This window comes from Anabrus simplex, chromosome 10 (genome assembly GCF_040414725.1).
Source record: "Anabrus simplex isolate iqAnaSimp1 chromosome 10, ASM4041472v1, whole genome shotgun sequence".
In the NCBI taxonomy this organism is placed as follows: Eukaryota; Metazoa; Arthropoda; class Insecta; order Orthoptera; family Tettigoniidae; genus Anabrus; species Anabrus simplex.
In genome coordinates, this window is record NC_090274.1 from 23341597 (window position 1) to 23366494 (window position 24898).

General features: G+C 37.3%; 2 protein-coding genes across 3 annotated transcripts in view; one reads left to right on the forward strand and one right to left on the reverse strand.

Annotated features, from left to right (window-relative positions):
- Positions 1-24898, forward strand: part of LOC136882314 (gamma-aminobutyric acid receptor-associated protein) — a 136899-nt gene that overhangs the window by 21515 nt on the left and 90486 nt on the right. The window lies entirely within an intron of this gene.
- Positions 10383-24898, reverse strand: part of LOC136882215 (T-box transcription factor TBX6) — an 85987-nt gene continuing 71471 nt past the window's right edge. The window contains exons 3-4 of the mRNA XM_068229488.1: positions 14538-14811; positions 10383-10526 (exon numbers count right to left, since the gene is read on the reverse strand). Of these exons, the coding sequence (XP_068085589.1) occupies positions 10383-10526; positions 14538-14811 (418 nt within the window). The remainder of the gene's footprint in view (positions 10527-14537; positions 14812-24898) is intronic.

Here is a 24898-nt window from a genome sequence, read left to right on the forward strand (position 1 = left end):
TCTTCCTCTCTTCACATCTGTTGGCATTCCAAGCTTTCTTCTTCTTCTCCCTCTTTTTCCTTCAACTTTTCCCCCTCCATGATTTTCTGCAGTAGACAATTTCTACGTAATAGATGACCAATCCAAGATGTTTTCCTCTTCTGTATCATCATCATCATGAAGTTCCTCTCCTTTCCTACCCTGCTCAGCACCGCCTCATTTCTCACTCTATTGGTCTATTTCACTTTCTCCATAACCGCTTTTCAAAACTTTCTAAATATTTTTGTTCTTTCTGTCTGACTCTCCACGTTTCAGAACCATAAGACACCACACTCCACACAAAACATTTGATAGAAATCTTCCTAAGTTTAACTGGTATGCTTCTAGCTTGTGATACAATTCCTTTAGTTTTGCCAAGTGCCACCTTTTCAATACAATAAAAATATGTTACAAACTTACATATTTATTATGATGTTTACATGGTACATGTTTCGCTCCTTTTCGTGAGCATCATCAGCCAAACTATCATTAATCTAAGATTGTGTAAGATCATAAAACAATTCTTTGGTTCAAAATTACTCTTATAAAACTAATTGACAATCTTATAATATTTTAAAAGTCACACTACAATAAAATTATGTCTTAAGTTAACACTTTTTGTCTAAAATCTTCTTCAGTCTAAACATTTTATCGCCGAAACTTATCCAGTGAACATCTTTTAAAATTGTTTAAAATGAGAATAAAATAAAAATAAAAATAAAAAACTTTGAAATCTGGCTAGTTGTGTTGATTCCCGTTGCTTAAAACTTGATGACAGTATTGAATATCTTCTGCAGTTGATAATTGCCATTATGGATAATAGACTTGTTCTCGTTGCTGGAGTAACATTTATAAAATTTATTGGTATTAAATTTGATTATCAATGGGGTAAAATTGTTCGTGAACAAACTTGTTGATAAAACACTTTTTGATGTGATATTGGATTCAAAATGTTCTCGAACGTTCCATAATGACTCGTTGGTGTATTTTCCTTTCTGCTGCTTGATTGTTTGGTGTTACTCCTAGCTTCTTGAGAACTATTTGTTATCCTGTTTTATTTTATTTTATTTTGTTTATAACTCCAGTCTCCAAAACTGTATTTTTTTTTTTTTCTATCTGCTTTACGTCGCACCGACACAGATATGTCTTATGGCGACGATGGGATAGGAAAGGCCTAGGAATGTGAAGAAAGCGGCCGTGGCCTTAATTAAGGTACAGCCCCGGCATTTGCCTGGTGTGAAAATGGGAAACCATGAAAAACCATCTTCAGGGCTGCCGACAGTGGGGTTCGAACCCACTATCTCCCGATTACTGGATACTGGCCGCACTTAAGCGACTACAGCTATTGAGCTCGGTGAACTGTATTTTTTAAGAACTCTCCATTTATCGATATGTGTGAAACATACAATAACTTAATTAATAAGTATCATATAGATCTTGACTTTGCTTATGAATACGACACATAAAGAATTTTACTCGTCGAAGTGATTTGTTTATATGTATAATATTTACATGATTTGGGTTTTTTTTTTTTTACTGTCTGATGTACTAACAGGCTTCTGCATATGAGATATTGTTTCATCCATTTCATACAGAGTATTATAATCTCATTTACATAGAATTTTCATATTTTCTCCTTTATTACTTAAGATGTTCATTCAAATAGTAAATTTTCTGTTGTTTTTAATTCTACTAGGTCTTTTTCAGTTTCTTTAAACCAGTTGGGTTTTGTTTGGCAGTTATGGAAGAAGTCAAACATTTGTTTGGTTAATATATTAGAGTTCAGTCTGAGAAGATGACCGTAAAAATTTATCCTTCTCTGAGAATTTTTCAATTTTCTTGTAGAGCGTTTCATTCTTGATGGATATTATCTTACTAACCGGAAATTTTGGTTCCATGATTTTTCTTGAAATCTTCCTTTCTTTTAGCTCGAGTTTCTCCATCTGGCCTTTGAAATTCATGTTTAGTGTTTCTCCTGCGCATAGTATTTACTTTATGTGTACTATTATTTTGCTATTTGCTTTACGTTGCACCAACACAGACAGGTCTTATGGTGACAATGGGATAGGAAAGGGCTAGGAGTGGGAAGGAAGTGGCCGTGGCCTTAATTAACGTACAGCCCCAGCATTTGCCTGGAGTGAAAATGGGAAACCACAGAAAACCATCTTCAGGGCTGCCGTCAATGGGGTTCGAACCCACTATCTCCCGGATGCAAGCTCACAGCTGTGTGCCCCTAACCGCACAGCCAACTTGCCCGTTTTTGTGTGTGTGTGTGTGGGGGGGGGTTTAGGTTAACACATCAAAGGTTTTTGGGAATTGAAGTATAAGAAAGGGCTAGGATTGCAAAATATAGCAGCTGTGGCCTTAATTAAGGTACAGCCCCACCATTTGCTTGGCTTGAAAATGGGGAAAACAATGTGTACTATTATTTCGCTAGTTGCTTTACGTCGCACCAACACAGACAGGTCTTATGGTGACAATGGGATAAGAAAGGGCTAGGAGTGGGAAGGAAGTGGCCGTGGCCTTAATTAACGTACAGCCCCAGCATTTGCCTGGAGTGAAAATGGGAAACCACAGAAAACCATCTTCAGGGCTGCCGTCAATGGGGTTCGAATGGGGTCAATGGCTGCTCTCAATCTGTTTCCCATACACAACAAAGTTTAACTTGACATCAAAATCAAAAGGAAAGAGTGAACATTAAAATGAAGACTTACTTGTGTCACCCTTCGTCAACGACTTCCGTTTACAATGCGACTTTCCACTCTCCCGAAAACCTTTGGCAAATGGGTTGAAGTCTATCTTCAGCTGGGTGATGGACTCATTCTAGAGAAAAATATATTCCAGGTCAGAAAAACATAGGGACGCACATTACAGCAACAAAGATGATAAAACAGCTCTATATTGAGAAAGGTATGAGAAAAGTAGAGTACAAAGGTAAAGTGGCACCTGGGTAAGGATATCATTTTAACCCATATGCACCCGTAAGTGGACTCGTATGCCATCACTGTATCGTACAACAACACGTCCGAGGGTATTAGCTGTAGGTGAAAGCATTTGTGGTTGAAACTCTAATCTAGATACATCGATTGATTATTTTCTGGCATTCTTGCTCTCTTGTTATTTGGTTTCCAAAGTGAATTGATTTAATTATTGATTGGTCAATCGATATTTTGTTTTCGTGAAGATGGCTTCAAAGAAAAATGCATGTGAGCGGGAAAAGTTCATTAATAGTGAAATTCAAGTTTGCCTGATGTTTTAGGTTCTGATTTCAGCAGTGATAGTGAGGGGGTAAGTTCCTTGTAACCCTGTGCAGTATTTTCGCATGATTTATCCGATAGTGAACGTAACAGTGAAAGTGATGTTAGTGAAGTAGGGGAACAGCATGTTGAGCGGAACTGGATACATGAACAGAATATTCCAGTTATTAAGCAGTAACTACGAGGTGCATTGCGTTGTCATACTTACCTCAGCCGGCAATATAATATCACCTTTTAATATAGGCTGAATGAATATAGACTAATGAAATTCAATAAACTTTGACCCATCGTAAGCATGAAATACATTTGTATATATTGCTCTTTGCATTCTAATGGGATTAGTACAGAAGCATGTAATTCACAGTTACTGGTGCAAAGACGTAAGTGTTGATATGCCATATTTCAAAACTGGCATGCCTCGTGCTAGCTTCCCGAAACTCAGTAAATATAAATACTTGGAAAATTAAAGATTTTATATGAATTGCTTCATGTTTTAGTTCTATTTCTATTGTGTGGCATTTCTGAATAATATAAAACAGGTCGCATGACAGTATTTGCAGTAAATCACCCACAGTACTGTTTTAACTGAAAGAATGCAACACCAAGGATGTATGTTTGAAAGATGACAGATTCCTAGCATTGTCAATGTACATGGCGGCCAGGTGCATATGGGTTAAGCAAATGCATAGTAGATCAGGTCATATATAGAAACATAGAGAAGAACACAGAATAGCATAAATACAATCACAAGTCTAAGGAAATACCCAGTCCTAACATTAGAAAAACACTCCTTTTTTCTTTCATTCTTTTGTCTTGCGACTGAAGAACAAATAAAGGATAATGTTCAAAAAAATTTGAATGCTCTCCTATAATGGATCAGTGATAATAATATTCTTTTAAATAATTCTAAACCTTGCGCTATAACTTCCTAAAGCAGAGTAAAAAGAAACCACTTTTCTCTGTCTTCTTCTTCATTCATTCACTTTTCCAGATTCTCTCTGGGTAGAGTAGTGTACCAAAGCTCTCCACCTTACTCGATCTTTCCACCATTCCTCTTCTAGTACTTTATTGCTATAAATTCCTCTATTTGCAATACAGTCCACAACAGAACTCCTCCATCTCATTCTAGGCCGTCCCCTAGGCCTCTTTCCAGTCTCTGTATCCATGAATGTTATCTTTGGTATCCTCTCTCCTGGCATTCTCATCATGTGTCCAAACCATTTTAGCTTTGCTATATCAATCTCTTCTTGAAGTATACACACTCCCACACTTGGTTCGCTTAGTTAATGTCCAGGCTGCTGAAGCATAGGTCAGTATAGGTTTATAATAGGACAAGTATAAAACCTTCTTGCACTTCACTGGCACGTCTTTATTCCATACAATGTCTCTCACACACTGGTAGAAACTTGCAGACTGCTGTATTCTTAAATCAATTTCACCATCCAAATTTCCATCTTGTGACATCATGCTGCCCCAATATTTAAAAATTTTCACTACTTCAAGTGGTTCATTTCTTATTTTTTATCACTCCCCTGGATTTTCCGTTACCTCTCGTCATGATCAAAGTCTTGTTTTCGCAGTACTAATATTCATTCCAAAATTTCTTATCTCCTTATTCCATAAATCAACTTGTGTCTGTACTTCCTCTTCATTATCTCCCCAAACTACAATGTCATCAGCAAAGAGCATAGACTTTACTTGCTTCTCCTTGATATTATGTAGAATCCTATCCATGATGATAAAGAAGAGTAAGGGAGACAATACACTTCCCTGTCTTAAGCCTGTCTCAACTCTGAACCATTCAGTTGACCCACTTTGGTTCTAACACAAGCTTATGCAATTTTGATAGAATGTCATTACCATCTGCATTGTTTCATTCCCAATCTGTGCCTCTGTCAATTCTTTCCATACCAAATTCCTTATGACACTGCCATATGCCTTTTCAATATCTAGAAACGTTGCTACCATGTCCTTTCCATATTCCCAATACCTTTCCATCATTTGACACAATGTAAATATTGGGTCAAATGTGGACCTGCCTCTTCTGAATCCATACTGGTGTTCTGCCAATTTTCCCTCTACTCTGCCTCTTATTCGTTTATCCAAGATTCTTTCAAGGATCTTAGCTGTATTGGGTATCAGTGTCTCTCCTCTGTAATTTTCACATTGCATCCTGTCTACTTTCTTGAAAATTGATATGATGACCCCTTTTGTAACATTCTTTTGTCTCCATATCACTCTGAAGAGTCTATACAACCACTGTAGACCAACTGCTCCTGCTGCTATTATCATTTCTATGGTGATGCTCATCAATTCCAGCTGCCTTGCCTCATTTCATTTTTTTTTTAGTGGCCCACTCAATCTCTGCCAAGGACACCTCGTTTTCCTTATCTTCCATCTGCACTAAATCTGGTTCTTCGATTTCTCCTTGTACTGAGGTATTTTGCATGTTTTAAAGCTGTTCAAAGTATTTTCCCTACCTCTGCAATATATCCTGCTTCTGTGTCATCACTTCCTCCTGTTCATTTTTAATGAAGTTAGTACCTTCACCTGGACGTCTGGGTATATCTTCTTTTTAACCCACTGGAATAAGATCTTTTTGCTTCCAGTTGTATCTTCTTGCAGAGATTCAGTGAATTTTTGCCAGCATTCCCTTTTCTCTTCTTGAAGCACCTTGGAGCACTCGTTCTTGCAGTGTCTGTATTCTGTTTTGCATTCTGTTGTTCTGTTTTTCAGCCATGTTTTCCAAGCTTGTTTCTTCCGTTTAACTGTATCTTTTACCCTGTCATTCCACCAGGGCATTTCTTGATCTTTCTTCCTTCCTGATACTTTTCCACAAGTCTTTTCTGCAGACTCCACCATAACTGTTTTAAAGTATGCCCATTCTTCTTCGACTCTTCTGATGTCTTCTTAGGTATACTTGTTTTAATGTACGTCTGGAACTCTTCATTTATTTCCTTCTCCTGCAATTTCCACACCCTTAACCTTCTCTGCCTAATCTATCATCTTGGTCCTTATAGTGGGTCAGGCTATTTACTGCCACCCAACATTTGGCATGGAGACACTGGCTGTATCATTTACTCCATTACCATAGCAGATTAACTGGCCTGTGCGAAAATCAATTGATCTTAAATATGTCTCTCGGTCATGGTCATCCATCAATGGCTGCAAATTTCAGATGTCCTCCAGCCAAAAGACATATTTATATGAAAATGATGACTCAATTTGGGAGAGAAAAAAAAAAGTCAGTTCATTTCCATACTCTGATTTTACCCTGGACACAACTTAAATCTGGACAGAACATATCTTGTATAGTGCGCAAAAGTACTGCTGTTGTAGGAGTTCTGAAAATGTTACAGGATATAGTATTAACTACATAACAGTTAAGAAGTTCTTATTTCTCACCTCTACACTCGCATTTGCTTTACATGCGGATCATCCAATAGAGGGGGGACCCTTGAAATAATTCAAAAAAAGGACCTTAGTATTAATTTATTAATACAGTACTAATTTTTGAAACCCTCCATTGAGATATGCAGGGACATGAACATTTTTCTTGTTAGAATGCATGAGTACTCAATCATGTTCAACCTTAAAAATGGTATGATCTTGTTAAATACAAAACTTAAGTACAAGAAAGATGTTCGTAACTAACACAACAGGTCAGTAAATCAAATATAAACTTGTCATTTACTTTTCCAAAGTATGATCTGATGTTGATGTTGATGTTGATGTTGTCATTTAAAAATTATTGTTAAGTATATCCAGTGTAATACCAACATTGTTATAACACACATACTTCATTACAGATATAATATGAATATTAAAAATTATCATTAATTTTTAAGCCATTGCTGTACAGAGCTAACTAACAGCTCTTTGGAAAATATGAATGAAAGAAAGAGAAAAAAGAAAGAAAGAAAGAAAGAAAGAAATATTGGAAAAAGGAACAACAGAAATACAGGACAATCTCCACATCTTCCTCAGTCCCAACTCTACTGCACCCCTTTCTTCTCAGTCCATGGTCAGTCTGGATGCAGAAGGTACAGGTTAAGATGTGGTGGTGGTGGTGGTGGTGGTGGTGGTGGTGGTGGTGGTGGTGGTGGTGGTGGTGGTGGTGGTGGTGGTGGTGGTGGTGGTGGTTACTGCTTGAAGAGGAAGTACGGCTGGGTAACCATCCTCTATCAACACTAATCAGAGGGAAAACATGGAAGGGGTCCAACACTTCAAAAAAATTAAGGTATCAGTCAAAGAAAGACAAGAGCCATGAAGGGCATGAAAATGAAAGACTCCCTAGGTCTTGATACCTAATACGTTGGGGTCAGAAATGAACAAGGGTTGACCCCTTTTTTAAGCTATAAAATTTATTTTTGTTCCGCCACTTAGTGACCTTCATCAGCCAAAATAAAAATTAAGCAGATTATGTGATAACTAAAACATATTATTTCTTATAATTGACCCCTTTTAGTCACCACTTATGACATGCAGGGGATGCCATGGGTGTTATTCTACTGCCCCTCCCCACAGAGGGTTACAGGTTAAGGAGAAAGTCAAATAAGCATAGAAAAAGGAAAAGAGACAAAGATAAATATGGATAGCAAAAGACTTATACTTTACTGAAAATCCGTCAAGATGGCCCTCACTGAGTGATGATGCCTGCCCTCTCGTTTGAATCTGGGAAGCAGAAATGAGCTGGATGTTGGAGCTGAGAATAAATGGATGTACACATAGAACTGGGATAGATGAGAAGAGAACCCACTGTTTGAAGATGTGGAGATTGTCCTAGTCATTATGTGTTTTCATGTTTGTTCTTGTCTCCTCTTCCACACTGGCCTCTCATTATATTTATGCTATTATCTATTATTTATTTATTTACATATTTTACGCCCACATTGGAGCACTGAAATCAATACATTTGAGTTAATTTCTTCTTCTTCTTCTCCCAGAACATTTTCATCCTCTCCGACCTGGAAGCCCTTTGTGTGTCCGATATAGTATATTGTTTCCGTTCAACTGCTTTTAGTTTGAGACTTATGCTTTTGTTCTTCAAAATCCTCTTCTCTTTTCTGTCTTTGATTTGTTGCCGAGTTATACCCAATTCTTCCAAATCGTCCTGAACTTCTTTGAACCAATTATTATTGATTTTATTCTTCAAAAAGTAATCGAATAGTTGTTTCAATATCCTGGTGTCTGCTAATCTTGATATGTGACAGAAAAAGGAAATTCTTCTTTTACGCATTGTAGATATTATTGATTCACATTCATGATAGACAATGTTGTTAGGCAACAATCTCCACTGTCCATCAACTTGGTGTTTTTTATTAATAATTGTTCTAAGAATTCTTCTCTCAGTTTTCTGTAATTTGTCTGTTGTAGATTTTACATTTAATTTGAATAAAGTTTCACTAGCATAGGTTGCCTCTGGTTTAACTATGGAATTATAGTGTTTCAGCTTAGCGTTTATCGAAAGAGATTTTTTTTTATAGGTTGGCCAGGTAAGTCTTTGTGCTTGTTTAAATTTAGTTGTTCTGTGTTCTATTGCTTCTTTTTCATTTGTGTTCCATGTTATTATTTCCCCAAGATATTTGAATTTCTGAACAATTTTAATCTCTTTATTACTGTTCAGCTGAATAACTGGTAAATCAACTTTAAAAGTTGGCATCATTTCTGTTTTTTCAAATGAAATTTGTAATCCCATTTTTTTAGCTATAATTTCTAGTTGTTCAATTTGAAATTTAGCCTCTTCTATTGTATTTGCAAGTAATGCTAAATCGTCCGCAAAAGCAAGGCTATTATCTATATATTAAAAAATGTATGAAAACTTAAGTCAGTTAGTTGATTTTTCAATTTTTTGTCTCTTTGAAGCAACCATATCTTTGGTTCTAATTGAGGTACGGAGTTCGTTTTGGCCTAGGAACACTCAGTGGATCAAGCTCTTTCATCTCAGCTCTTAACTATTCAAATTGGTTGATTCTGAGGAAAGTTATGAGTGCACATTCAATTTGATGTCTCATTTCTTCAACATTTTTTTCTCATTGAAGCAATCATATCCTTCGGTCTAACTGAGGTACGCAGTTCGTTTTGGTCTAAAAACACTCAGTGGATCAAGCGCTTTCTTTTGAGGTAATAACTACTTAAATTCGTAGATTCTGTGACAAGTTATGAGTACATTTGTCTCCATAACGAAGATCTTTGAAGGACTTTTTAACAGTTCGGCGCATAGTGTTGTTCCAAGGAACGTTTAATTCAATTTCTTTGTGTGATGTATTTTCCAGTGTTTTGTTGACATAATATTACATTCTATTACCACAGCAGATCATGTGCTTTATTTCATTAATGCAAAACTTTGCAAATACATCCATGAGGATAGTAACGAACAACACCATACTCTGTACATTGCAGGCGTAGCCAGCGGTAAACTGCTAGTTATTATTTACTTAGCATATGATGAATACAATATTATATACAATATGTACAACAACCATCTCAAGTACATCACTAAAAGTTCCATATCAAAAGTTGAGCCATAAAAGAGCTTTGCTTGAGACACAGTGTAAGTCCTCTATACAGCCTGTATAAGCACACAAAGGACACTCAAATGCAATGTGATCCACTGTCTGCTCCCCTTCTCCGCAGTCACATTGCAGTGATGTCTTCCATCCTCATTTGAAGAAGAGTGTGGTTCCACATCTGCCTTGGCCCGTTAGCGTTTAGCGTCCTCCACTGCTGTCTGGGAAGGAAATATCCATCTGGGCACTTGCAGGGATTCTTAATGATGTGGTGATGTGGTAACGAGGATTGCTGTTACCATTGTTCTTTCCATGCGCCTGATACATTAAACGAGGTGTCCTGTAGATTCATTGCAGTAAGCCAAGAAGGGTGTGTGGATTTCAGTCGTTCAGCTGAAGAAGCTGCTATGTTAGAATGAATAGGGAGGTGAGGATTGTATTTATGCTATTATGTGTAACTTTTCATATTCCTACCCATCTGCATATGACTTGATTGTTCCTTTACGTAACATAAATTCCTGATTTTGTTACTTAAAAACAATGCAGTTCCCTTCACATGTTTCCTCAGTATGTCACTCTTTTGTTTTCCCAAATGTAGCTATACCTGATAGGCTGTGACAGCGATGAACTCTGTCTCAGGAAATGTAAAAGATGCTGAGGGGCTTAACTGAAGGGCAAGTACATCGGAAGCCTTCACCACACGCACTTTTGGAATGTACTTCTGCATGGATGACAACAGAACCTGGAACACATCACAGTTATCTGAGACTAGTAATTTCCAAATATAGTTAGAATCAGAGTTGAGAAAATTCCTAGGAAACATATCTAAACTTAAAAGGAATACTTAACCCTTTCTTGCCCTATGATGCTGTATTGAATTTGTGAATGTTTTCATCCAATTATAATTCACTACAAAGCAATTTGATATCATGATAATTCATCTTAAAAAGACAGAAAATAACTGGATGGTGTTGAGCATCATTTGACCAAGCGCCAAAAGTAAATTCTGAGATATTTAAATGAAGGCAAAACCCTTTGGATTAATTCATCTTTCCTGTGAAATATAGAGTATTATACAGCAAAATGAATATAGAAATCTACAGTTCTGGCCCTTCAGGCAAACAACTCAATGTTTAAAGTATCCTAGGGATTTGAGCTATGAATTTTAGGTATATAAAATATAATAAAGTATGAGAATATATTCTTTATTTATTCTTAAAATTACAATCCTTTTCTTAATCATCATCAGTGTTGCCGACTTATATTTTCAAGTTCCGCTAAATGGTCCCTACTACTAAAAATCCGCTAAAATTCTGCCAAGTAATCCGATATCAAATAATGAGCAATAAAAATAAGCAATAATAATAATAATAATAATAATAATAATAATAATAAAAGTAAATGTCTGCACTCACCTGATCTGTGAGTTTCACTGGGATTAACCCCCTGCCTACGAGCCAGAGAGCTAAAACTTGTAGGCATTTTAGTGCCGGGTGCAAACTACATAAAACAGGCCAGTTCATTAAACAGTCTTCCTTCATAGCATAAATATAAATGCTAATCTCTCACAGTTTCATTATCTGTCGTCATTTGTCAACTAAGAGATAAGTACCCCTTCCCACACATTAGAAATTTATGACACCATGATCTCATAACATCAAATCCAAATAACATGTTTTTTTCATGTGACTGCTAGCCCCTGACAAGAAATACGGAATAGCTGGAGTACAAATTTTAAAAGAACGTAAAATGGATAAAACACTAAATTCCGCTATAATAAATCCAGAATTCCACTGTCTGTTAAATTATATATTTCTCCGCCGACAGTCTTCTAATTCCACCAAATTTAGCAGAAAATCCACTAAATTGGCAACACTGATCATCGTTATCCAGTCGATCAGACTAATAGTTTGCCTTCTCCTACCACTAATGTGAATCAATGCATTGTTTGCAGTTTGCAGTTTGCCTTCTCCTACCACTAATGTGAATCAATGCATTGTTTGCAGTTTGCAGTTTGCCTCCTCCTACCACTAATGTGAATCAATGCATTGTTTGCAGTTTGCCTTCTCCTACCACTAATGTGAATCAATGCACTGTTTGCAGTTTGCAGTTTGCCTTCTCCTACCACTAATGTGAATCAATGCATTGTTTGCAGTTTGCAGTTTGCCTCCTCCTACCACTAATGTGAATCAATGCATTGTTTGCAGTTTGCCTTCTCCTACCACTAATGTGAATCAATGCATTGTTTGCAGTTTGCAGTTTGCCTCCTCCTACCACTAATGTGAATCAATGCATTGTTTGCAGTTTGCCTCCTCCTACCACTAATGTGAATCAATGCATTGTTTGCAGTTTGCAGTTTGCCTCCTCCTACCACTAATGTGAATCAATGCATTGTTTGCAGTTTGCCTCCTCCTACCACTAATGTGAATCAATGCATTGTTTGCAGTTTGCCTTCTCCTACCACTAATGTGAATCAATGCATTGTTTGCAGTTTGCAGTTTGCCTTCTCCTACCACTAATGTGAATCAATGCATTGTTTGCAGTTTGCAGTTTGCCTCCTCCTACCACTAATGTGAATCAATGCATTGTTTGCAGTTTGCCTTCTCCTACCACTAATGTGAATCAATGCACTGTTTGCAGTTTGCAGTTTGCCTTCTCCTACCACTAATGTGAATCAATGCATTGTTTGCAGTTTGCAGTTTGCCTCCTCCTACCACTAATGTGAATCAATGCATTGTTTGCAGTTTGCCTTCTCCTACCACTAATGTGAATCAATGCATTGTTTGCAGTTTGCAGTTTGCCTCCTCCTACCACTAATGTGAATCAATGCATTGTTTGCAGTTTGCCTCCTCCTACCACTAATGTGAATCAATGCATTGTTTGCAGTTTGCAGTTTGCCTCCTCCTACCACTAATGTGAATCAATGCATTGTTTGCAGTTTGCCTCCTCCTACCACTAATGTGAATCAATGCATTGTTTGCAGTTTGCCTTCTCCTACCACTAATGTGAATCAATGCATTGTTTGCAGTTTGCAGTTTGCCTTCTCCTACCACTAATGTGAATCAATGCATTGTTTGCAGTTTGCAGTTTGCCTCCTCCTACCACTAATGTGAATCAATGCATTGTTTGCAGTTTGCCTCCTCCTACCACTAATGTGAATCAATGCATTGTTTGCAGTTTGCCTTCTCCTACCACTAATGTGAATCAATGCATTGTTTGCAGTTTGCCTTCTCCTACCACTAATGTGAATCAATGCATTGTTTGCAGTTTGCCTTCTCCTACCACTAATGTGAGTCAATGCAGAGTTTCACTTAAGCCCTTAAACTACATTCAGTGTGGACGTTTTTCAAAAAATTAAAAAGACACCTGAGGGTATTGAAATAAGTTAATTTGGCTAAGATTTAAATAAAAAAGGAAATGAGTAAAGAAACAAGTGATTTTAGACTATTTTTCCAGAACTGCATTTAGGCTGCAAGCGATATATATATATATATATTTTTATTTATTTTTTTTTTTTTATTATAGAGCTATCCGACTCACTATTTAAAACCTTTCCAGGCCCTTTAGGTAGCCCTTCAACTTTTGGCACAATTGAGGATATTGCTTAGGCCTAATTTTATGTTTTTTGTAGTATGAGGACTCCTACTTTGTCTGGTAAGAAGCGTTTCCAGCATTAAAACATGAATTTTCTTGTTAATGTATGAACATTAGTGATATTTTAAAATATATTTTCATAATCTGAGATAATAGAGCTTGGCCATTTGATATTTTAATGCGGTTCATTTGGTTACATAACAGGCCACTCAGTCATTGCCCATGATTCAGAAACTAGCAGTGTTGCCAACTTAGCGGATTTTCCGCTAAATTTGGCGGAATTAGAAGACTGTCGGCGGAGAAAAATATCATTTAGCGGACAGCGGATTTTTTGGCGGAAATCTAGATTTATTATAGCGGAATTTAGTGTTTTATCCATTTTATGTTCTTTTAGAATTTGTACTCCAGCTATTCCGTATTTCTTGTCAGGAGCTAGCAGTCACATGAAAAAAAACATGTTATTTGGATTTGATGTTATGAGATCATGGTGTCATAAATTTCTAAAGTGTGGGAAAGGGTACTTATTAGTTGACGAATGACGACAGATAATGAAACTGTGAGAGAGTAGCATTTATATTTATGCTATGTAGGAAGACCGTTTAATGAACTGACCTGTTTTGTGTGTGGCCCTTGAGGTAGGGGATTCACCTAGTTTGCACCCGGCACTAAAACGCCTACAAGTTTTAGCTGGCCGGCTCGCAGGCAGGGGGTTAATCCCAGTGAAACTCACAGATCAGGTGGGTGCAGAATTATTATTATTATTATTATTATTATTATTATTATTATTATTATTATTATTATTATTATTATTATTATTATTTGAGATCGGATTTCTTGGCGGAATTTTAGCGGATTTTTAGTAGTATCTAGCGGATCTTGAATATATAAGTTGGCAACACTGCAAACTAGGGTATGGCTTCAGTAACCCACACCACAAAATTTAATATTCAGACCAAAATATGGTAGACAAAACTGCTTGGAGTAGAAATCAGCCATTCTTAATATGATACCGTATTCTAGACTTATTGAAGAGTGTAGGGTACGTATATATTTTTTCCAAATCCCAAAAGAACTTTCAATGCCTCAGAAGAACTGGTCAAAAGATCACATTGCCCAAGACAGCAGTAGCATGACAAGTAGAGGGAGCTTCATTACTCACCTGACCTCCACGGTTCATCGAGTTGTTCGTCAATTTCACCTTCTGGAACGACACCACTTGGTTCATCCAGTCGGAGCCAGTGGCGGGCGAGTCGGGATGGATGAACAGTCGAGATCCAGCAGCGAGCTGCATCTCAGCCTTGCCTGTAGCCACCCACCTTGTAGAGTCGAACTTATATCGACTATTGGAGGATAGACACATCTCCAGAGTGATGAAGTAGCAGGCGTCTGGTTCAAGACCTGATACCTCCACTACTAGCGATGGGAACATACGCCTGGTAACAAAACAATAAAGATACAATACAAAGTTAGAGCTTTGCAAAATCTTTCTCCTCGTGGTATTCATTCATTCATTCATTCATTCATTTATAAAACAGACTTCAGGTCACCCCAATTATCAGATACCTTGGAGTTCAGCTTGATCGATTCCTTAAGACGATCAGCGCAAGGAATAATCTATAGTCCTCTCCGTGTAAGGACGTACCCTAAGGGTGCAACCTTACCCTTTCTCCCCTGTAATATTAAGGTATCGATTTATAGTTACTTTTCTTGCTGTTGGGTATTTTGCAGGTCTTTTTCAGTGTCGGTAACCATACAGTTTAGGGACCCTACTTGCCGATACGACGTCTTACATTAGCCGTTAATCTGGCACGTTGGCAACGTTCAATCACTGTTCTAGCATGAATTGCGTGTTGCCACCGCATCGCCGTTAAAGTCACTAGTGATACATTTGCGAGAATATTTAAAACATATTTTCTTTTTCTGTGGGATTGTAAATCTATTTGGCTAATACCAAGTAAGTAGAATTGTGGCATGTTCGGATAATGCATTTATTAACATTGTTTGCGTGAAATGATTACAGTGCTCAAGTACGTCAGTCTCATGTCTAGATCTACCGGTACACGAAATAACTCTTGCGGGACGAAATTTTGGCAGTAGAACTTATAACATTATTATTTTCAAATCCGCAGTGAACTTGAAACCTGACCTAATTTCCGTTCACGGAGCTTGGCACATTAGTATTCCTATATGTTTCCTGATAAGCTTGAAGATATAACCAGCCTGCAGGCTGAAAATATGCCCAATAATTTCTCTCCTTACTGGTTACCGGTGTTGAAGAGAGAAGGAAATGTTCGCGCAAAAGAAAGGGAAGTCATTGGATGTCTGGAACTTTCTAAAATCACATTGCAAAGACTTATTAAATAAATTGCATCGTTTAACACGCCCCTCTTGTCAAGAATATGGTTATAGTACGCCTAGTGTATATCAAAATAAAGACGGATAATTTGAGTGAGAAAGTGTGTTTATTTCCTTAATTCCTCATTGAGCGTGGAAATCGACGAGATATTCATAATTATCTTGATTTATTTGATCTTATCTTTTATCATTTACTAGGGTAGGGAAACATTGATTATCGGTGTATCCTACATTGAGGTTAGTTTGTTATGGTTATGTCTGGTGATTTTAATATGTAACCAGGCAGGTTGGCAGCAGTGATCAGCCATTACAAAAAAGAGAAAAGAAGAGCATCGGGTGGCGATATTTACTTTCTGGGGTATTTCCTTACGTGGAAATTACTTTTTTTATACTACGCATGTTAACAGGGTCAAGCTGGGAGGCGCATCCAGCTAACGTACGAACTACGGTCCTGACACTTATTTTGCTCTATAGCTGACTATTTATTTTATTTATTTATTTATTGGGTATAGAATGTCCCAGTGAGCTAGTGGCTCAAGGAGGGACTGCCCTTTACAATCACAGCTTGGCAGCTTTAAGTTTCATTTAACAGATAAGGCATAGGCCTACATATATAACAAGGAATATTTACAATTAATAATTTACATCATAATATCATTATTTTGCATGGAAAAAAGAAGATATTAAAAACAAATTAAACTTAGGTGGAAAAATAGGTACACAGTGGTTATCGATTTATTCTCCAACATACTGTTCAAGGAAGTACCTGCGTACTTCTTTCTTAAATCTGTACAACTTATTGATTTGTTTTAATTTGGGAGGTAGATTGTTAAAGGCTGTGCTTGCTGAATAAGAAATGCTTTTAACACCATATTTGGTAGTGTTAGTGGAATCTTTGTAAAACTGGTTTGCTGATCTTGTGTTATGGGTGTGAATGTCCTTACTGTATCGTAGTTCTGTATTAACAGAAATCATATTATTTTTATACCTGAACATAAATAAAGCTTGAGAATATTTAATCTGGCATTGTACTGGTAATATGTTTGTTTCCTGAAAAACTTCCACAGATGGTTTTAGAAAATCATATCCATACATAATTTTTAAAGCTCTCTTTTGGAGTACTTCTAGTCCCTTTATAGCTTCCTGTGTACAATTTCCCCATATTATATTCATGTACATAAGGTGTGAATGTATGAGGGAGGTATATATGTTTCTTAAGTGTTGGTTGTTTATTCCATAGTCTTTCAATCTTTTTAGTACTCCAATTACACTAATAATTTTTTTCCTTACATTTAAGATATGCTCATTCCAACTTAAGTTATTGTCTAAAGCCAGGCCTAAATATGAAATCTGCTTTACTCTTTCAATGGGCTCATTGCCAATTTTTACTACATTACAGGTATTGATAATTTGTGTTGGTTTATGAAATATCATGTATTTTGTTTTTGAGGTGCTTATAACTAGGTTATTGTTGTTCAGCCATGATGTTAGTATGTCCAGATCTTTTTGCATATACTCCATAATCGTTTGTTCACAACTGCTGTCATAAAATATAAATATATCATCTGCAAACAGGAATATCTTACCAGTAAACTCAAGATAACCTATATCATTAATAAATATTAAAAACAGTAATGGTCCCAGCACTGACCCCTGTGGGACACCATGTTTAACATTGTAGGTGGGCCCTTTAGTTTCATTGATATTAACATATTGCTTCCTATCAGTTAAGTAATTTCTAAACCACTCAAAGGCTATTCCTCTAATTCCTGCATTTGCTAGTTTATTAAGTAGTAGGGTATGGTTAACTGTGTCAAATGCCTTTGCAAGATCTATGAAAATTCCAGCTGCTATTTTATTACTATCTAGTGCATTCTGTATCAGGGACACTATGTCAAAAGCAACTGAAAGTGTACTATGTTTGGGTAGGAAGCCATACTGAAATTTGAAGAAGAAATGTGTTTTTGTTAGGAAATTCAAGACTTGTTTTTTTATTACTACTTCAAGCACTTTTGCTAGCGAAGATACTATACATAGTGGTCTGTAATTACTGGGGTCACATTGTGTTCCTTTCTTAAGAACTGGTACCACTCTTGCAATTTTACATTTATCTGGTATTACTCCTGTTTGCAATGACAAATTAATTATTTTGGAGAGCAAGGGGGCCAGATGATTTACACACCTCTTGAGGAGTATGTTATTTATTCCGTCATCTGTGTGGTTATTCTTGCTGGCTAGTGCTTCTATGATTTGTGTAACTTCCTTAACATCTGTTGGCCTAAAGTACACAGAGTTGCAGATCGTATGATTAGACAGCAAAGGTGTGTTACATGCACCAAGATCTTTAACCAAGTTTTCGACTACATTAACGAAAAATGTGTTAAAAGCTTTACAAATATCTTGACTAGAAGTGTGGTGAACATTTTCATACACAAGTTCTGTAACTTTTGGTTTACTATTATTAGTTCTCCCAAGTATTTGGTTTACTGCCTTCCACATTTCTTTATTGGTATCCCCTTTTCTAATAACATGGTTATAATATGACCTTTTTAGCAATCTTTTCATTTTAATTACGTCCTTGCAACATCCTGTGTACTCTTCGATTGTTTCAGTTGAAGGGTTTTTAGCTTTAGTTTTTGCATATAGGATATTTTTTCTTTTTACAACTTCTAGGAATTTTTGTGTTACCCATGGCTTATGTGTATCTTTTCGTGGTGGTTTTTGCCCAATATTTGAACTAGCTACTCTAAGTCCCTCACTAATAAAAGCACAGAGCTGCTCGTAGGCTTCATTCACGTCAGGAGATAAATTTGTACATGTATTTTTTGTGAAAAAATCATTTAGCTTTGTGTAATTTATTTTCATGTGTGTTTGTATATTTGCCTCACTATTGAATGGAGAGCTCTCTTTAATTTGTGTTGTTACTTCTAGAATTAGAATATTATGATCACTAAGGTCACTTATTACATTATATACACAGTAATCAGCAGTGGCAAAGTTTGAGTGTATATGATCAATTAAAGTTGAGGATGTGGGTGTTATTCTTGTTGGAAGCCTTGTATTGCAGGGGTAAAAATTGTAACAATTCAATAAGGATATATAGTTCCTATAAATGTTGCTATCTTTTAGAAAATCTACGTTATCATCTCCTATCAGCAATGAGTTTGATTTTCGGGTATTGCACAAAACAAATTCAAGATCTATCATAAAGTTAGTAATATTACTCTCCTTTGGGTTGTAATATGAAATCACGTTATATCTCCGGTTTTTGCTAAATACTTCTATTTGGAGAATACTGTGATAACTGTTAATGATCTTAATGACTTTAGTTGTCCATTTTCTTGATACATACACTGACAGACCCCCTCCAGTACCCTCTCTAGCTAGATGGTAAGATTCAAAGCTAGGTATGTTATAATAGGATGTTTCTTCATCTGATAGCCAATTTTCTGTTATAACTATAATGTCAAGTTCCGTAACCTCATCAATAATAAGCATAATATCCTCAAACTTGTTCCTAACACTTCGTGCATTGATACAGATACATTTAAATTTAGAATTTAGAGCTTGATTCTTAGTTTGTAATTTATAGTTTTCTATAGTATCACACTGGATCTCAACAGAACTTATTATTTCCTCACTGCTAAAAATGTCCTCTACCATTTAGAATCAGTATAAATGCGTGTAAGTATAGTACCTGCAGCGTTTACTGTCCGAGTTTATTCTCGAGGTGTGCGATCTTTTCTTCGTTGCTGATGAGCATGCTTGGTCCATCCCTAGCTTCGCGGACGTAGATCTTGCAGTCCCTTGTCCATGTGGCAAATATTTTACCATTCTGCTTCAGTAGCCTGCACCTTCTTGCAATGTTCTCATTCCTGGGCGAAAGATGGTCATTAATAAATACTTTGCGTGATGGGCAGTTCAGTCCAATATCCTGGGTGTTCAACACTCTTTTCTGTATTCTTGCACTCACTATGCTTGTCCTGTGTGGGTAAACTCTGTCCATTCCCAGAAAGTGGACATTGCTTTGAACGACATGTGTCGTGTAGTGTTTCTGGCTGCCTCAAACCAACAAACGTCGAAAAGCCATACCACACTTGTGGCATAGCTCCAACTTCAATCCGATGGCAAGTAAGAGCTAAAAATGAGAAACTCAAACAGGTGGTGATCCTCTCTACGATCATGAAGTAGTATAACAGCATCTCAGATCATGGAAGAGCTTCATTAACACCAGGGCCAGCACCAGCCACATCAAGTGTCCTTAGGAAACAATACTGGCAGCAAAAATCGAGACAAACCAACTGGAATCGGCCAACAGAAGGAACTCCAGCACATATTTTGCAATCCTGGTCTGTCCCCAAGACCCTTAATAGGATAAGAACCGGAAGGATAAGAGCCAAGGCTAGATGGTGTTATACACAGAATGCCGATTGCAACTGTGGTGCAATTCAAGATCTTGAGCATCTATTACAACTTGAAGATTTAATTACATGAAGTGATAAAGCTATTGTAGCTGCTTCATACTAGAACGCTTTCAACATTTCAGGATACTTGGATAAGATCATCATCATTTATTTACTTTTATTAATACCTATTAATTCTCATTATTACTTCAAGTAGGCTTATTTGGGACCACACCTGTTAAACTGTTGGGATTTGATCTTTATTCAGTAGCTCCTTTATTTCCTTCAACGAAGGGGGGTACTGTTTTCTTCAGTGGTTCCTCCTGTTTTTGTAAGCCTGTAAGCCACAGTTCTTTTATATCCTTTTCAGTCTCCATCTTTTAAGACCCAGTTCCAGGGTACGGGATCCTCACCAGGACTAATTAACTCAAGAACTAGAAAAAAATCTCAAGAAAAGCAGCTTGATTTGTTCTAGAGGATTGCCGACAAAACAGTAGCATTACATAAATGTTGCGAAGTTTGGGCTGGGAAGACTTGGAAGAAAGGAGATGAGCTGCTTGACTAAGTGGTGTGTTCCAAGCTGTCAATGGAAAGATGGCATGGAACGACATTAGTATATGAATAAGTTTGAGTGGTGTTTTTAAAAGTAGGAAAGGTCACAACATGAAGATAAATTTGGAATTCAAGACGACAAATTAGGGCAATATTTGTTTATAGGAAGGGGAGTAAGAGATTTATAATAATTTAGGAAGGGAAATATTCATTAAATTTCCAAAGTCTTTGCAATTATTTAAGAAAAGACTAGTAAACAACTGATAGGGAATCTGCCACCTGGGTGACAGCCTCACCACTAGTTAGAATGGTTTTCTGCAGTATCCCGTTTTCACTTTGGCATTAATGCCAGGACACTTCCTATTCATAAGCCACAGCTGATCCCTTCCACCTCCTTACCCAATTTCCTTCACCATCATTCATTTCATCCTCATTAGCTCTCAACTGAGGTTGGCGTTGGGAAGGGCATCCAGTCGTAAAACATTAATGTTGGCGGCAATGTGATATTTCCTGCAGAGAAATCATCTCACCTATCCTCGACCCGTAACAAGAAACGAGACCGAGGGGTAGACATACAATTATTACTAAACATTAAAAATCCTGCCTCTAACCAAATCCTGGTTCTTGTGTGAAGAAAGTACCTAGGAGGTGTTGGATCGAAGCGGGAAGAGTCGGTAACAGATTTGTTGACGGTCCTGGCGCCAAGACGATAGAGAAATATCTGCTGCGGACAAACAGCAAATATCCCGGACGCTTCTTGCTTATCTCTGACTCACTCATATTTGAACACAAATGTGGCGTCAAAGTAACGCCACAGAATGCAATGACACAAGTCTGTGGACAGCAGAAGACAACAGACCAAAATCTGTCAAACATACTGCCTTACGAAATGTACGACTTTTAAAATCACCTAGGACTGTCGGATCTGTATATAAAAGATTGAGACTGTTCTCTCAATGTTTTAAAAAAAATATCAATACAATTATTTGAATAACACCACCTCGTAAATGGAATGATATACTTTTTGTTATGAAGGAATCAACGATATTGTTTTCCAGTTAATTGCTTGAGAAATAAATCTACATTTAACGAAAAATAAAATGAATCCTGAATGTTGACAGCAATGAGATCGTTCCTGCAGAGAAAAGCCTATCTTTAACAACAAAGTAGCCATCAAACGGGCCTCATACACGTGCAGTCGGAAAAGAATACTATATACTAGGCCTATATAAAGTTTAAATACTTTAATTTTAAAGGTGTTATAAATCCATTACAATATTTATTTTTTAACCCATTCTCTGTCAGACCGAGTGAGTTGGCCTGTTAAAATCGCGTAGCTATGAGCTTGCATTCAGAAAATGGTGGATTCCGCCGTCGATAGCAATGGAGATTGTTTCCCGTGGTTTCCCATTTTCACGTCAGGAAAATAGGTTACTGGGGATGTACCTCAACTAAGGCCACGGCTAATGTTGTATCTTTCCCATCCTCGAGTCATCTCGAAAACCTCCGATGTGTTAGAGCGACGCTAAACCGTTAAATTTAAAGACCCACAAGATTTGGAGTCTGGCGTTTGGCGCTAACAGCGAGAAAAAGTTGACAAACGCTGCTCGAAAATGATATGTTGCTATGGCAACGACCCCAGCGGTGCCATTTTAGCATAATGGGAGGGATTGTAAATGAAGGGTACTGTTCTCTGCACATGGTTATGGGGGTATTTAAGGGTTGTAGTAAGGATGTAAAGGAGAGGGCATATAAGCCTCTGGTTAGAACCCAACTAAAGTATGGTTCCAGTGTATGGGACCCTCACCAGAATTACTTGATTCAAAAACTGGAAAAAAACAAAACAAAGAAAAGCAGCTCGATTTGTTATGGGTGATTTGCGACAAAAGAGTAGTGTTACAAAAAGGTTGCAAAGTTTGGGCTTGGAAGAAAGAAGACGAGCTGCTCGACTAAGTGGTATGTTCTATGTTCAGAGCTGTCAGCGGAGAGCTGGCGTGGAATGACATCAATAGATGAATAAGTTTGAGTGGTGTCTTTAAAACTAGGAAAGATCACAATATGAAGATAAAGTTGGAATTCAAGAAGACAAATTGGGGCAAATATTCGTATAGGAAGGGCAGTTAGGGATTGAAACGACTTACCAAGGGAGAAGTTCAATAAATTTCCAATTTCTCCGAAATCATTTAAGAAAAGGCTACGAAACAACAGACAGGGAAACTGCCACCTGGGCGACTGCCCTAAATGCAGATCAGGATTGATTGATTGATTGATTGATTGATTGATTGATTGATTGATTGATTGATTGATTGATTGATTGATTGATTGATTGATTGATTGATTGAAGTAGCGGTATCGTCTTTCTATGATCGTTTATTCTTGAAATGTACCGTACCATTAATAATTGGCATTAAATAATACAACTATCAATATATTCTGTATTATAACATACCTTCCTTATGAGTGACTGACTGACTGATGAATGTAAGTTATCCCATGACTGCAATGCTTTGTTGTGCATTTTTTAATGTTGTTTTCAGCAGTTGGTGGTTTTGTTACTGATTACTGAGGTCTAATATTTATTGGCAAAGACGTATTCTCATGTAAATGCTGAAACTATTACCACAAGCTTAGGAACGGCTCGAAGTTTATTGAATTCCATCAGTCCTACATGTTTTATTAAACACTCGGGATGATCTAGGCCTACTACGGACGGAGGTAACTATGGCAACGCAGCACCCCTTGTAGTTACCGTTTTCGCCGTTCACATGTCAGACTTCAATTCTCATGGGTCGTAGTATAGTAACAACAAAAACCATTTTATTAGAAAAACAATTCATTGAAAACTTTAAAGAATTAAATAAATAACACATTTCCAATCTTGGTTTAAATAGGTCCAATATATTCTTATTCCAGACCTAGATATCAATGTCAAACTGCGAACGAAAAATTATTTATATCTGCAAACAAACCATTAGGCCCCGAATAGGGGATATTGAGATGGGCTCCAACTAACGGCGCCAACGGTTTATAGTTTTCATTAGTTCTATCTATGACCACAAAATGTATTTCTATGCGTGCGAAGACTCGAGCAGATAAGTCTACATGGCGCACAACAGTGTTACAAAGCAAAATACCATGGAAAGTTCTGCGTTATTTCTGAAAATTAGAGGTCGTATGCTAGGGCTACACAGATAAGAAGTGTTTGTTAGGCAAACTGGTAAACACTCGGACGGGCGCGCGGCTAGACATCAACACCACAGCATGAAAATGTACACTGTGTGTGTTTGTTTGGAAACAGATAAGAGGAAGGTTTGAATATGAATGGTGAGGAAATGCGAAATGTGACAGTAAAGCATTGATCAAACCATTCCACGACCTTCCAAGGATGATCTTTCCGTTATTCATAATAAACTAGCAGAACGCTCGTGTGTTGCTACACGAAGAAATCGTAGTTTTAAGAAAATAATAACAGAATAAGCGACTTTCTTTCTTTCTTTCTTTCTTTTTTCTTTCTTTCTTTCTTTCTTTCTTTCGTCGCTATGCTCATTCAAAGGGCGCGTTTGAACTTGTTCGTTGGCTTGATTGTTTTCGTCTTCTTATCCTCCCAAAATATCTTCATGAATGCAGTGTGTTGCATCTTGCGTTCTGTGGACCACTTCCTAAAAGTTTTTTTCTTAGGTCTCTCCACGATCTTCTATGATGTCCGTGACATTCATTTCTTGGGGGTCCGACTTATTTTCTTCTGGCCAGTTTATTTTGACCTCCTTTGAGTTGAATACCAGGTGTATGCATAAGTCTTTTCCGGTTTCACTAAGAGATGGCGCCAGCGAACACTACGCAACATATGAATTTGACACATACATCAGTTTGTTCGTCTCACATCAACCTGCTAAAACACACAATTTGAGTCCGCCACGATATTATTACTGTATAAATACACCCTCGTATCCCTCAGAAATCCTGGCTCATGAAGGGATCTTATTCCCGCCGCCATATCACTAATATCATTCGTTTACGCTTCAATCATGCCCCCATACCCCAAAATAAATATAGGTTTCACGTTACTAACTTGCGTCGGTATATGCAGAGTGGGTTTCGTCCCTTAAGAGGCCACGGTTTGCCCGTGGTCCAACAGCTCTGTACTCTGACCGGCCAACCGAGCAGAGGAGGGGTGGCCACGGCTCTACCGTGGCTCTATGCCTCTGCATTC